The 16,750-nt window shown below is 40.4% G+C and overlaps 1 protein-coding gene across 1 annotated transcript in view; it reads left to right on the forward strand.

Annotated features, from left to right (window-relative positions):
* The window catches only part of TMPRSS15 (transmembrane serine protease 15), a 450,422-nt gene that overhangs the window by 149,196 nt on the left and 284,476 nt on the right, over positions 1–16,750 (forward strand). Inside the window, exon 9 of the mRNA XM_089657394.1 lies at positions 12,343–12,452. Within this exon, the coding sequence (XP_089513520.1) occupies positions 12,343–12,452 (110 nt within the window). The remainder of the gene's footprint in view (positions 1–12,342; positions 12,453–16,750) is intronic.

Consider the following 16,750-nt stretch of genomic DNA (forward strand, 5'->3'; position numbering starts at 1 on the left):
CCTACAATGATCAGTAGGTCTTACTATGATTAAGGGCAGAACAGTAACTAAATGGTTAGCACTTCCACCGAGCAGCACTAGGGTCATAGGTTAAATCCCAATCATGTCACTACATGCAAGGAGTTTTCATGTTCTCCCTGTTCCTGCATGAGTTTCCTCCTACACCTTAAAGACATGGTGGTTAGTTAATTGTTTCCTGTCTTTTAAATTGGCCTTAGTGTATGTATGAATGGGAATTAGGGACCTTAGATTGTAAGCTCTGTAAGGGCAGAGACTGATGTGAATGTACAATATATACAGTATGAAAAGTTCTGCAGATGTTGACAGTGCTACACAAATACCTATAATAAATATCAAAATATGTGTGTTAAAGGCATTAGAAACCTTCCTACCTCCACCCTGTAATAAAAAGGACCAGTAGTGGTCAACATTAAGTGCAGTAAAAGACTCACGTTAATTGGAAATGGAGGAGGTGTGCCTACATATTTTGAGTCCGCCCTGCCGCTTTCGCAAGCCTTGACATGGATTTAATGAACTCCTTGCTGAGCATCCATGTTAGAGGAGTTGCTATTTGACAGCTTGCATCACAATATAGTATATTTATCTACCTGCATCTTTTTTTTTTTTTCACCAACATAAGATGTACACTGCTCATGTAGTTTCATGGTTGACCTGTAAGGATAGTCTATAGTAGAGTAAGGCAGCCCATAGATGGATTGTTTTTTTCCATTCAACCAGTAGCTTGAATGAAAAACCTGACCCTATACCCCCATCCACCTAAAATGCTCCCCATTAATCTATTGTTTTTTTAAAGCATGGAGACTTCCCCGCCATCAGAATACACTGATCAGCATTGCAGGTTGTAACCTGCAGAGCTGGTCAAGTGGGGAAAATTTGGCATTGAGGTTTTACAGAAGATGAGCAATAGATTGACTTCTATAGAACTTCCCTCAGGTCCACCTGCCCTTGGTCTATCCATTAAATACATGATCCTCTACTATGGGGGCTCTCAAAATTTGTAGATTTAGGAGCTACAGAATATTGGGGTGCCGTGACGAGGCTCTGTAGCTTATGTATATATTTACAAATGTGTCCTAACTAAACGCATACTGTTAGACAGGTTAATTCAGTTTGTTTGCAGGCTGCTTGGCAAGTTGTGCAGGGAATTTTTCTTTTTTGTTGTTTGATATGTATCGCCCTTCCATGTGCTCCTTGCTGTGAAGGACAGTTATAGACTGGGGTAGTGGCCCTTTTTTGTACTGTTGAATTGTTGGTGAGGGTGTGCACTGGACACCTTAGCTGCCATTGTGCTACATGATGGGTGTCCAGTGTTTTCCTGTACCTTTAAGGAGGGGTGGGCTCCCTCAGGTCCTGCCCTTAGTCTATCCATTAAATACATGTGCCTCTACTATGGGTGCTCTCAAAACTTGTAGAGTTAGGAAATACAAAATATTGGGGTGCCGTGACGAGGCTTTGTAGCTTACGCATGTATTTGCAAGTGTGTGCTAACTAAACCTCTGTTTTTAATGCATTTTGTTAGACAGATTAAGACAGATTAGTTTGTTTGCAGGCTGGTTGGCAAGTTAAGCTGGGGATTTTTCTCTTTTGTTGTTTGACTGCTATAGAACCTCCCTGGCCATACTGTAATCCATGTACAGGGGTGGGCTCCCCAGGATACAGTGAAGTCACGAACGAGGAAAGGAACCCCAACACCAGCTTTTTCCACAACAGAATTTTACTTAGATGTGGCAAATAAACACAACCACAAATGATGGAAACATACAATAAATTTACATACACCCAGCCCAAAGGCTGAGACCCTTGTGCTGCACAGCATGGCGCCTTCTGATGGATGAAGGTAGAAAGTGAAGTAATTTGCCTACTGGCGGGCACAAATAAGCTGCCACACCTTACCTCTTATTACCCTAACAGAGCAGGAATCAGTGTATGGGTGTACGGTATGGGCTAGCCTGAGGTGCAGCACAACAGCTTACAATCTTACACAAATCTACAGTATTCCCCCTCCCATGACTGGTCCTGTAGCACATGCCTGAGTATTCTTTCTGAGCAAAACGCCAGTCTGGCTTGAGTTTGTAGGATTTTATCAGCTCTCCAATGTGAAATGTCACTTTAAGTGGTGGAGTCCTTCCAATAATTATTATTATTATACTAATAATTATTGGAAGGACTCCACCACTTAAAGTGACAACACTTGCAGCCTGACACAAACAGAGACCCTAACTAATTAACTATCGGCCTGGACTCAGTCTCAAGGCACCAACACTGAAATGAGGTGTGTGCACGATCTTACCGACCCGGGTCTGCTTTGCATCCGCTGGTGACTCTGAACAGCTTAGTTCCTCTGATCTCATCAGCCTTCCTGGCAGCAATCTCATCAGCTTCCTGGCAGCAATCACTGGTTATTGAGGGACGCTTTCACACCTGGATGTCATCGGATTCTCAGCTCACACGGCCCCTTCATTCAGCATTGTCCAAAACATGGCTGCAGTCTCCTCTTCCTGTTCACTAAAACTCCAAATCTGTGTGAAAACCCCACCTCTTCATGAATACGTATTTGAGCCCCATCTCGATCCAGCAATGTGCACGAAAGCAGCGACTCTCCCAGGTCTCTCTCTCCTCATCAGCTCACACAGCAGCAGGAGTCATTGGCTCCTTCTGTTGTCAATCACAGCCAGTAAGCCAATGAGAAGAGAGTGTGGGTAGGGCTGAGCTGTGCTCTGTGTGTGAATGGACATACAGAGTGTGGCTTGGAGTGAGCCTACTCGAGTGCCCCCTTAGCGAGAGACTTGCTTTTAGGGGCACTTATCAGGGGGGAGGGGCCAGGACAGCCGGCAGGGAAACCAAAAAGAAAACAATCAGGGATGCTCTACGCAAAACCATTGCACAGAGCAGGTAAGTATAACATGATTTTTTATTTTGTTTTTCTTTAGAAAAAACTTCAATAAAAATTTGCTATGTTAGCCACTTGCCCTCTGAAAGGTTTACCTTCTTAATGACCAGGCCATTTTTTTGCTATTCGGTAATGCAATACTCTTCCCAAACAAAATGTATGCCCTTTTTTCACACAAATAGTGCTTTCTTTTGGTGTTTTTTGATTACCAATGGGTTTTTTATTTTTTTTGATATAAATGAAAAAAAACCAAAAAATTTTGAAAAAAAAAAATTTTTTACTTTGAGTTATAAAAAATATATGGTAAACCAATTAGTCATATATTTATTAGTCATAAATTTAGGCCAAAATGTATTCTGCTACATGTCTTTGGTAAAAAAAAAATCCCAATACGTGGTCTTCCCAGGGATGTCCTCCTAAAGCACATCTTCCCCCAGTGCCCCCAGCAGCATGGACGCGGCAATCTCCATGATCATGTGATGAGGTAAAAGGCCAATCACAGAGGTCTTTTACCACATGATCAGCTGTGTCCAATGAAACAGCAGATTATGGAGTAAATACAGTTGCCGGTTATCGTGTCCTCACGCTGTCACAGTATGAGGAAAGTACTGTCGATAACTGGCAGCTGTCACAGAGCAGATCGGCACTGATCATCAGGGTACTGATGATCAGTGCCCTGATGATCAGTGTCCTGCAGTGCCGCCCAGCAGTGCTCAGCAGTGTCTCCCACCAGTGCCCATCAGTGCTCAGCTGTACCACCCATCAGTGCCTAGCAGTGCCACCAGTCAGTGCCCCACAGCAATGCCATCCATCAGTGCTGCCCAGCAGTTGCGCCCATCATTGTTCAATAATGCTGCCCATCAGTGCCACCCATCAGTGCCCAGAAGTGTCGCCAGTCAGTGCCATCAGTCATTGCTGCCAGTCAGTGCCATCAGTCAGCGCTGCCCGTCAGTGTCACCCATCAGTGCTGCCTATCGGTGCCCATTAGTGCTGCCTATCAGTGCCCATAATGGGTGCATATCAGTGCAGCAGCATCAGTGCCTTCTCATCAATGCTCACCAGTGCCACTTCATCAGTGCAGCCTATCAGTGCCCATCAGTACTGCCTATTCATGTCACCTCATCAGTGTCCATCAGTGCTGCCTATTAGTGCCCATAAGTGCTGCCTATCAGTGCAGCCTCATCAATGCACATCAGTGAAGGACAAACATTACCTATTTGCAAATTTTTATAATGGAAACAAAGAAAAACTTTTTTTTTCAAATGTTTTGCTCTTTTTTTGTTTATAGTGCAAAAAATAAAACACCCAGTGGTGATTAAATACCACCAAAATAAAGCTCTATGTGTGTGAATAAAAATTATAAAAATTTCATATGGGTACAATGATACATGACCGTTCAATTGTCATTCAAATTGCGACAAGCTGAAAATTGGCCTGGGCACGAAGGGGTTATAAGTGCCCAGTAGGCAAGTGGTTAATTGGTTTGTGTGAAAGTTATAGTGTCTACAAACTATGGTATATTTACGCAGATTTTACTTTCTGACTGCCTATCACATATTTTGAGGTGCTAAAATGCAAGGGCAGTACAAACCCCCCGCAAATTACCCTTTTTTGGAAAGTAGACACCCAGAGGAATTTGCTAAGAGGCATGATAAGTCCATAGAATATTTTATTTTTGGCCACAAATTTTTAGAAAATTAAAATTTTTTGTATTTTTACACAAAGCTGTCACTTACATGATATATTGCCCTTGCATGCCATGGGTATATGTGGAATAACACCCCAAAACACATTCTGCTACTTCTCCCGAGTATGGAGATACCACATGTGAGAGACTTTTTTGCAGCCTAGCCACATACATGCTCCCAAAATTCAATTCCCACCTCCAGACTTTCAAAGGGCAAATTTCCTCATATCACTTCCTCACTACCTATCACAGTTTTGGAAGCCCTAAGTTGCCAAGATAGTAACCCCCCCCCCTCCCCATGACCCTTTTCTGGAAAGTAGACATCCCAAGGAATTTAATAGGAGGCATGGTGAGTATTTTGCAGATATAATTTTTGTCACAGGGTTTTGAAAAAGAATAAAATAAAATAAAAAATATATTTTCATTTTCTTTCTTCGTTTTCCAAAAACGTGTGGCAACAAATGAGATCTTCTAAATACTCACCATGCCTCTCAGAAAATACCTTGGACTGTCTACTTTACAAAAAGGGTTCATTTGGGGAGGGGTGTGCTTGCACTATCCTGTCCTTTCAGTGCCAACATTAGAAGCTTATGTCAGACATAAACCACTTTTCTAACCACTGGAAGACCAAACCTTTTCTGACACTTTTTGTTTACTTGAAAAAACTGTTTTTTTTGCTATAAAATTATTTTGTACCCCCAAACATGATATATTTTTTTAAATAAGATGCCCTACAGAATAAAACGGTGGGTGTTGAAATTTTTTATGTCACATAGTATTTGTGCAGCGATTTTTCAAACATACATTTTTTGGAAAAAATACACTTTTTAGAATTTTAATGCACAAAAACATAATATATTGCCCCATTGTTTGCTAAAATATAAAAGATGATGTAATGCTTTAAAATTGCGCATGCCCGTGCAATGGCGACAAATAATGTCAATTTTTAATATCCATGGGCAACGCTTTAAAAGCCTTTATAGGTCACCATTTTAGATTTACAAAAGAGGTCCTCAATCAGACATTTGTGGTGATACCTCACATGTATGGTTCAGTCTCTGTTTACACACCTCCACGGGACAACTGATTGGATTTGCCCTTGTGCATGACCACAGGGATGGGAGTGCGTGTGATTTTTTTTTTATTATTTATTTTGCTTTTTTTATAATTTTTACACTTTACCTTTCATTTTTGTTTTGATCCCTTTTATTGTTATCACAGAGAATGTAAATATTCCCTGTGATAGCAATAGACAGTGACAGGTATTCTTTTCTGAGAAATCTGGGGTCAATTAGACTCTAAATTTCTCCTCTGCCCTTAAAGCATCTGATCACACCAAGTGCTATCAGATGTTTTCCCAATTTTATAATGGCACTGCTTATATCTGGTGAAACGGAAATGATGACATGCTCATAGCTTCCAGTCTCTTAGACAATAGAGATGATTGGAGATATTCTAGTCTCCAACAGCTTTATTTTCAGCCAGCAGAACTGCCGTGTGCATTTTTCGGTTTCCCTGTAGGATGGGAAAGCCCAAAAAAACCTTTGGAAGGCATTGGCTAATTAGTGGCTAGGATTGTTTTTACATGAAAGCCAACTGCCAGCTGAAAAAAACGATACCAGGATGATGCCTGCAACTGCAGGTATCATCCCGGTAAAACCACTCAAAGTTCGGCAAATACCAGTACGTTGCTGGTCCATGTCATGTGTGGTTTTACTGGGCATATGATGAATCGAGTCTGTGGAGCAATATGACCACAATTCATTCTATTCTATTCTATTCATGCCCATATTGAGGGTTAGGCCCAAAAAACTTATACATTTCCATGTGAATTGTCTAGCAAGAGCTGAATTTGGGTGGGTGGTGATGTATTGTTCGTATAAAATGCTTCAGGCCACAATCAATTCACACAAATCTTCTGTGAAAAACAGCGAAGGGGCTAAATGCTAGTTCTGGCAGCGAATGGGGCTCATCCTGCTAACACTGCATTTTTGGGGACACTATACAAAGGAGGCACTAGTATAGTTATCTTCATGATCAATATATTGATCTATACATACACTTTAATAGTACTGGTGGTGATCAGTGACCTATAGCATGAGTGTGATGGTGTGCAGGCAATCTAACGCTAACTGACCCTGGCTGGGAGGGGCACTAACTGACCCTGACACTATGAGGTTAATTTATTAAAGATGGTTCACTCAGAATCTGCATAGAAACCAATTAGCTTCCAGGTTTTATTGCTAAAGCTTAATTGAACAAGCGGAAGTTAGAAGCTGATTGGCTACCATGCACAGTAGCACCAGGTTCTGAGTGAACCGGCTTTAGTAAATCAACCCCTATCTGTCTAGTGGAAGTAATACAGTGATCAGTGAAAAATTCTATATACTGACACTGTACTAATGGCACTGGTTGGGTGATAGGGTGATCAAAGGATTAACAGGGGTGATCAAAGAGTTAAATGTGCTAATATAACATGTGTTTAAAATGTAGTGTTTTTACTCAGTGCCGTGTTCAGTCTTCTCTCCCTGAATGGCATAAATGGCAGCACGGGGAGCACTGGAAATAGAAAGATATGTAAGATTATGTTGTTTTGCCCATAGCCACCTTAATACTCACCTGAGCACCCTATTGATCCAGCAATGTGTGTGGGAACCTTGGCTGTCCAGGTCTCCCTCTCCTCATTGGCTGAGATCACAGCCAGTGAGCCAATCAGCAAAGAGCGGGGGGCTTGGCCGAGCCCTGCTCTATGTGTCTTATGGATGCATAGAGCGGGGCTTGAGAGTGAGCACGCACCAGTGCCCCAATAGCAAGTGGGACCAGAGAAAAAGAGGATTAGGGCTGTTATGGGCAAAGCCATTGCACAGAACAGGTAAGTATAACATGCTTGTTGTTAAAAAAACAAACAAAAAAAGAACCTTTAGATCTACTTTATGCATGATTAAATTTACTGATCAATGTCTGATGAGTTCATTTAGGTTACATTTCCCATGTTGCTACAGAGAGTTATTTATTCATCATTTGTGCATCATTACATAGACTTTTTTCACTTGCTTTTAAATTATTTATGGCAGGAAGAATGTTCTTTATGAGCTGTTTCCTTTTGTTTTGCACTTTCTGAAATGTTTTTAAAAGCAGTTGATTAGCTCTAATTTTTTTTGGAGTTTTTAATTCTGTGCCTATTTTAGTGTAACATTTTTGTGATCTTATTAGCACAGCATCTGGTACATTATTTAGGTATTAAAGCTTTGCATATAAATATATCTAGGTTTTCTCAATACATCGCATGTATGAATCCACACTAAACCTTGTGTATGGAAAAGTGTTTGAGAAGACTCCATATAAAAAAAAAACAGTCGCTATTTTCTTACTCTGTTGTTCAGAACAAACCATCACTATTGTCTATTTTCTCTCTGCGTTCCTCATGCATTGCCTATAGCAACCAATCAGCATTTTTTTTTCTCACTCTGTTACCTTAGTAACCAAATATAATTTTCCCTTACAAGTGGTACAAGATCACTTCATTCTTTATGTTTGGCATTATATGAATTACTGCTCAGTGAGTGTTGATTATTATCATTTTTATGTATCTTTAGTGCTGTATTTATTTTGTTTCCAGTTTCTATTGTGATCATTTTAGCCCAGCTGCTGAGACATTCTCATATTAAAAAAAAAAAAGCACAGAACCCACATATATATATATATATATACTGTATATATATATATATATATATATATATATATATATATATATATTCACTTACACAGGGTGATATAGCTTGGCGATACAAATACTTTATCTGTATCTTACTATTTATCATTCAGATCATAGTGGCCCTTTAACTCTTGATGAGTTACTGAAGCTATAAACAAAACATTGAACAGTTCCGAGGGTAAGACAGGCTCATGTGAAATTCTTGTAGAACATAAAATACCACATTCATCCTACAGCGAATATTCTTTCAAGTGAGAATAGTTCCAGTGTCATGCAGTGTACCTGCTATAGGACGTATACATCAAAGTATGTAACATATCTCACGGCTTAATGAGTCAGCCCACATAATTACAATGCATGAAATCGATTTACAGGAGTTTCGTCTTGGAAGAAATAGTCCCTTTGATTAATCTTTTCTAACATTTGGCATTATATTTCCTTTACTAATAAAACAAACCTTTATCTTTTCATATTTTAGCCATCTGAACTACTATTAAATAAATGGCATAGCAAGCACATATACCAATTTAAACCTAAAAGAAAGTCATTTATCAAACTATAAATGTAATAGATCATGTAAAAATAGGTAGTATAAAAAATCACACCATTCAGTCCTACAGGAAAGGCCATTTACTTGACAACCTTTTAAGCCAATGCTTTATGGACTGTTCGGAGCAATGTACTGCACATGACAATGCAAGGGCTTTATTTCTGCATCCAGACATACTGTTTTCCTTTCTTGAGCTCATCAGTGCATATTTTCTGCAGATTTTATTATATAGGTCAGGAAATTTTAAAGCTAAACTATACTGCATCTGAGCACTGCAAACCATAAACAGTATTTAATTCATTTTTAATATTCAACACAAACTCCCTCATCCATTCATATTTCCACTCTTTATTTTGCTGAGAAATCACTTTGACAACCCTCCCAAGCATTTCTAGCTGTGGACATCTTAAGTAAGAGCAGATGTTTCACGTAGAATTTACTTCCTGGAATCAATCTGCCCTTAGCTGAAGCATACAGGCAGGAGGGTGTGCTTTGCTGAGGAAACCACTCCTTCCCACCTCAAAATTTCTGGGATTTATGACATCATGTGCATTTAAGGAATAAATCTCTGGGTTTGAGAGTCTGGTGTAACGATTTGGAGGATTTAGCATCATCTGTAGAGCTTTAAGGACACAGTTCCACTTACCAGTTTGTATTTAACCTCCCTGGCGGTATTCCCGAGTGTAGCTCGGGGTAAAGTTTCAGTACCACAAGCGGTAACCCCGAGCTACACTCGGGAATACCATGCGGCGCTGCTCCACGATCCCTCGATCACTTACCTTGTCCTGCGCTCCCGCGATGTCCCTCCTGCAGTGTCCCCGGCAATGTAATCCGGCGGATGCCAGCATCTGTCATCTGGGTTCCATCCCCTGCAAGCGTCGGGACATACGGGGACGGAATGGCGGGAAATTCGAAAATGACAAAAAGTGACATTCGCTAAAATCACTAAAATCACATAGTAAAACATTACTGTATCAAACCATTTCACGTACATTTTGTCGCGAGTGCTTTGTCCTGTGCCCTGCCTGCATTTTTACTGTTCTTTATGCCTGGAAACTGAGAAACGTCCATGGCATCCAAAAAGCGTCCCTTTAGGTCAAAAGCGGTTTTAGACCAGCTAGAGAACAGCGATAGTAAATCAGAACCACTTGCAGAATTGAGTGATAATGATTTGTGGGGAAATTCGTCATCAGACACTGAAAACGATTTTGCGACTTTGCTCAGTGATGTGTGAACTTGGCGCTATATTTCAAATTTCAGTGTTTTTGGTTTGATTATATTATTGAATTACATTTATTATTATTAAATTATTATTTTTTATGATTATTTATTAAATTATAATTTATGATTTCGTGTTTCAAGTTTTATCCTACCCGGGATGTTTACTAGACTCTTGTTTGGACAGATTTCAGTGAGTTATTCCTAAGAATTACAGGCCTACAATATAAAACGCCAAATTTCCATGCAAAATAATGGTAACGCTTTCAGCACCAAAAATCGGAAATAATCATACCGCCAGGGAGGTTAAAGTCTTTTTCCACACATTTCTATTTAAAGAAATCCTTTTACATAAAGAGGTTGCCCACATAGGGGTTTTCATAGTCACACCGATATAACAGAAATTGTTCAGCCTCCTGGCTATCTAGACCGCATAGTCCCCAAGTCTTTGTTCATACAGACTCACTATTTAATCTCACTCAGCCTCATGGTTAACAATCTGGCTGTACAGGCTACTGCCTATTCAGACAATGTCTCTCAATATGCCTCAGCCTCTTGTCTAGTAAACTGCTCAGCTTGGGATGTAAAGGTTTCCTCCTATTCAAACACTGTCTCTTGATGTGTACCAGGTTAGATTATTCACTTTTTTTTTGATCAGCCAGTGGGTAGTAATAACAGTAATGTGCATTTGCTGCACAGAGACATCAGAGTGTAGGGAAGCTCCTCCTGACTTTTGGGAGTATAACATGTCAAAAAGCTGAGGTGGAGGAATCACCAGCCTTTGCTTAACCACTGCTAAGATATCAGCCCCATGGGGAGTGCACTTTTTACAAAGCATCAGCTGACTCATTGACATGCACTGTCAGAAGCTGCAGTTAAAAATGAACTGAATTCTGAAAGCCGTACCCAAAAAAAGCAGATGGGAAAAAAACTAGTCATGAATATTGGTCGCAGTCTCCCTGCAGCTGATCTTTTACCAATTAATGACTTACTATGCCCTGTGCCTTCATGTGGAGTATACCATCTTGATAGAAGCAGGTTTTAAATTTTTTGTTAATAGAGCTTCAAACATTGAACAGAACAGTAATGACAGCACCAAATCCTACTCTGAATCTCCAGAGACTAGCAGTCAGAGACAGCTGTGTCTTACATACTACTACTTAGGTACAAATTACATTTCTAAGTGTTCCTAATCACATCATAAAATTTTTCTTTTTAAGTTCAGTTCCATTTTATGCACTCTCATTGTGTAGTTCTGCAAAGAAAGCAGGAAACAGAACGTGTATGTAAAGAGCAAATTGCGACTGCCCCCATCACCTATATGACTACTAAACTTTGCGTGGAACAAAATCTTAAAAGCATTGCAATGGCAAATTTATACATTCCATTAATATACATTTCTTTAATGCTCTTTGCGTTTTCTTTCAAACTTTTCAGACTCAAAAAAAGAAAAAAAGAATACTTAAACCATTATTACCATTATTACAACCATATTATTATTATTATTATTATGATTATTGTAACAATAAACCATATCACTAATCTAGTCTCAAAAAACCAACCAAATTGTTCTCTGCATTCTTGACAACACTTCCAACTCTCTAGCTCCGTGGTCACCTCCTCCCATTCTCGTCTCCAGGACTTCTCCTGAGCCTCTCTCAGTCTATGGAACTCCCTTCCCTAATCTGTCCAACTATTTCTTATCTTAGGATTGATTTACTAAAGGCAAATGTACTGTGTACTGCAAGTTCACTTCCTCTAGATCTGAGAGAAACCTAGGAAATGAGGGGAAGCTCTGAAGTTTCCTTCATCCAATCATGTGCACAGAAAAATGCTGTTTATTTATTTTCCTTGCATGTGATTGGTTATTCTTAGCAAAGTGAAGCTTTCCCTCGTTTACTAAGCTCTGGGGCAAATGCACTTGCAGTGCAGAGTATATTTGCCTTTAGTATATCAACCCCTCTGTCTCTCTGAAAACCCTTCTTTTCAGAAAAGCCTATCCTGTCCTCCACCTAACAACTGTACTTTTCACTGTGCTCATCTTCCATAGTTATTACCTTTTGTATCATTTGACCTTTCCTCGTAGATTGTAAGCTCTAATGAGCAGGGCCCTGTGATTCCTCCGGTATTGAATTGTATTGTAACTGTACTGTTTGCCCTCGTGTTGTAAAGAGCTGCACAAACTGTTGGCGTTATATAAATCCTGTATTATAATAATAATATGTATTTTATATTTTCACACTAGTTCTTTTCTTTTACAGTGTTAAGGATGGTTTGAACATCAGATTTAAATTTTTGCATTTTGATATTGAAAATTACCTAGCCGTGTTAAAGTTTTATGAAGGCGTTGGACCAAACAAAACTCTGAGAGGTAAGCTTCAATGTTCAGGTATATTTTTAAGCAAAATGTCAGGCATAAGATACACATTTGAATACAAAAAATTACTTTTTTCTTATATAAACATCTGCTACATGAATGGAAGAGTTCATCTTGGTCTTGCAATATGTCTTTTATCTAAAGTTGTTTAACATTATTCTGTGAGTCAGGCAAGAAGCAAATACATGGCTATAGTGAACAATTGTGACACAAAACACAGGTATGATAAACTTGGCTGAATGTATGCCTTTGCTAGCCCCAAAGAGTAGGAAGATGCAGGAAATTATTAATAAGTATGCTTTTGTATTGTGGAACTGCTGACGCATATTGTTTTATGAGTAAAAGAACTCCTGATCCTACTGAGAGATTGTAGGCATGACAATTCCTATGCTTGCTTCTTATGTATATTGTGTACACACAGTATTCTGCAGCGGCAGCAACATCATTGTAAAAGATTATAAGAAGAAGAAGGAGCAGCTCTGTCATAGTATGTCATCTAAAATTGTAAATGTTTCACTCGAGTAGATTCTGTATTATCTGCACATATCCAAAAACATACACACAAATCTTAAGGGTCTTGACATTCAATTTCCATAGCTGATATTTAGCATGAGACTACAGAATGGGAAGTACTTTCATCGTTATATATGAGCAGGTTTTTTCAGCAGATTTATCTTTACATCATTTGAACATCCTTGCATGTTACACACACCGACACATAATAGGAAAATTTATATGAAAAAACGTAATTTTTACATTACATTTTTAATGGGTTTTTCTGAAACAAACAGTGCAAAGGAGGAACAAGACAATATGTCAATATATATCCGTTCACTGCAGTCCCCAGCAGCAGGTGTCACCACCAACGCCTGTCAAGCTCATTGGTGTTTTTCCCCTGGCCTCTCTGTTACACCAAGGATTGGCACCTTTCACCCTGGGGCAAAATTACATCTATACAGGCACCTTTATGGTTTTGGTTATGCGGTATGTGGATCATGGTTGTGACTATTTTAATGGGCAAGTCCTATTAAACTGTGCCTTTTTATGCATATGCCTGGCTACCCTTGGATTCTTGGATCAAAGGTTTCCGGCCTCCACACACATCACAGGACAGGGTGCTCCTTGGTTTGTGTTTTCTTTGTGGTTTTTCTCATAATTGTTCATATATGCAAGTGAGCAGCCCAACCCTTGCTTTCACTTCTAATATTCAATTGTGGTATAAGTCATGCATTAATTTCTTTGTGTATCTTTCTGGCATCTTAAGTGTGGATACTCAACTGTGATAGCATGCGGCTTTACAGCTGGGTGCTCACTGCGCATGGGCAAGTAGCGCTGTGCCTTGTGAATAGTCCTGTAGTCTTCTGGGACCTGCCATTTGTCCCAGAAGACTACAGGGAGGGAGGGGGGAGGACAACTTTCACTTCCAATCACCTAGGTGATTGCAGCAGAAGTCGGAGTGGGTACCTGTCAAAATCGGGTACCCGCTCCCCAAAGGTGCCAATGCACAGGGAATGGGGGACAAGGCCTTAAAGCAGAACTTCCGCTTTTTGGGTGGAGCTTTGCTTTACATTTTTCCTGGATTTGTTAAGTCTGGATCAGGGCTGGAAGCTTGAAGCCTCCAAAGAGTATTGGGTGGGACGTAGTTTTCAGTCTTGCGTCCAGGTTTTCGCAAGTTCTGCAAGGTGTGTGTTTGTTCAGGTACACACACTCAATATAAGGCATATCTGGGCATAGCTCAAGAGAGGTGGAGGTGGAATAGCAGTTGCTGTTGCTGTTGCTGAAGACAGAGACCTGTCAGGACAGCTGGGAGTTCCTGGTGGAGACTACCTGGGTGATTCTGGACCCAATGACTGGGAAAGTCTGGCCATCTCTGAGAGTCTGAGAGACCAAGAGAGGGTCTGGGAGACTGAGGAAGCTGCAGAGGCCAGTGAGTCCATGGGGCTGGAGAGAATCCATGAGTCTCTGGAGGGAGCAAGCTGAGTTACTGGGAAAAGCCTGACAAGAGCCCACGTGGGGCCTGAACAGCAAGGTGCTGACAATTATCAGCCCTGACAAGCCCATCTAGCCTAGCTCTGAGAAAGGTGGAAAGTATGTCTTGTCTAGTGGCCAAGAGTTTTTCTTGGGTTTGGTCATTTCAATAGTTTCTGAAGGATTAGGTGAGTAGTTTTGTTTCCAGTGCCTAGTGATAGTGGATCTAGCAGCTAGCAAAATATAAGCAACGATAAACCGAAAGTGGGTTGAAAGAGGCTCTAAACCCACATTTAGAAGTGCTAAAGCCAGTGGAGGAGTCAACAAGATACTAGTAATCTCTGACATAGTTTGAAAAAAATTTCTTCCAGAAACTAGTGACAATTTTACATTGCCATAAGATATGAAACACAGTTTCCACTGAGCCACAGTGTGAGTGAAAGAATTTGGTCATTCTGTATGGGGTCAAATACTATCTCTGAGTATTCTTTTGGGTTAGTTCCCAATGCTCAATGCAGCGAGTAGCTTTATAGATGGCCTATTCCTCTTCTGAGAGTGTCTAATTACTCACTGTGCTGGCCCAGCTACTTTACCCCTCCCTTCACCTCCTTTTATGTAGCTGCGGGGAGGAGTGACATACAATACTGAATGTCAATAGAGTGAAAGTTGTGAGTCTGCTCAAACTGCTGACAACACACCCAAATTACCAGTGCCCAGAAGAAGTCTCAGGACTTTTGGATGTCTACACAAGGGAGGCATTGACAGGCAAGTATTAAACAGAAAACATTAAATGCACATATAATCTTATGGGAAGATTTTTGTTGAGATTAAAAGTTTGGTGACAAGTTCTCTTTCATTTGGCCCTAAAAAATTCAGTGACAAGAAAGTATTAAAATATTTCTTCATTGTGTGAAAGCTAGATCCTAAATACCAGGGGCAGACTTAAAGTGGTTGTAAAGCCTGAAGGTTTTATACCTTCATGCATTCTATGCATGAAGGTAAGAAAACCTTCAGTGTGCTGCAGGGCCCCCATCCCCCTCAATACTTACCTTAGCCTCATCGCGATCCAGCAATGTGAATGACAGCCTCGGCTGCCCTGCGCCTCTTCCTCCTCATTGGCTGAGACAGGAAGCGGGAGACATTGGTTCCCACTGGTGTCAATCACAGCCAGTAAGCCAATCAGGAGAGAAGGGGTGGGGCCAAGCAACGGCTCTGTGTGTGAATGGACACACGGAGCAGCGGGTGCTCCCAAAGCAAGCTGCTTGCTGTGGGGTCACCCGACAGACAGGAGGAGTCAGGACAGCCTGCGGGAGACCCGAGAAGAAGAGGATCCAGGCTGCTCTGTGAAAAACCACTGCACACAGCAGGTAAGTATGACATGTTTAGAATCGCTTTAAGCTGCCCATAGATGGGGTTCCTACTGAAATGGCCGAATTTGGATCCATCCGCTTGACAAAAGTCGATTTAATGATCAAAAGTTAAAAAAACTTTTGCCAATCAGTGGCTTGAAGCCAATCAGCTGCAGCCTCTGATCGGCCTCTGATCAGTATATTCTGAAATCAGAGGAGGCCAACTGTCAGAATACAGAGGTATAGTATGATGGATTTCTTGAACCACCTAACAAGGATGCTTAAGGATGTCAATGACATGGCTAGTGATAGACAAATTATTCAGTAAGGAGGATTTTGCACAGGTGAATTTAACCATCTTTAAAAAAGAAAACTCTAACTGTATTGGTAAAATGAATCTCTCCTCTCCTCTCCCCTCATCTGCTCTCCTATCCCTCAAGAACAAAATGGTGACAGGGGAAGGATCTCCAGCACACAACCTGTGATTGCCAGCCTCAGCTCTGTTTTTCCTCCATTCAGCTCTCCTCACTCTCCTCTGTCACACTATCTGCAGTGTGTAATTTCAGCTCTCCACCCCCTGTTTTCTGAAAGACCAGACAAAGTTTATCAATTCTGGACTTTGAATGGCTGTAGAGAATACTGCAGATAAACAGGTACAACTTATGTAGGAGGATTTAATTAATCTCTGTGGATGTAAGGATCAACAACCACTTTGCACGCATTCACTCCTTTCAACTCCCCTTACAATTAATTTAATTATAATGTCACATTTAGATTCACTCAACACAGCTTAATGAGGCACAACAATGTACAATTTGTAGCAAATTGCATACAGTCCATAGATTTGAGCTGATAATAGATAACCCAGTAAATTTTGTTTTCATAATAATATCAAAGCTATTCAACTATCCTAATGCAGTCATAAACCGTATCACACATTAAAGTATGTAAAATCATATTTTCTTTATCATTTAT

This window comes from Staurois parvus, unplaced genomic scaffold, assembly GCF_062004578.1.
Source record: "Staurois parvus isolate SC_StPar_1 unplaced genomic scaffold, SC_StPar_1.0 ptg000988l, whole genome shotgun sequence".
Taxonomy (NCBI): domain Eukaryota; kingdom Metazoa; phylum Chordata; class Amphibia; order Anura; family Ranidae; genus Staurois; species Staurois parvus.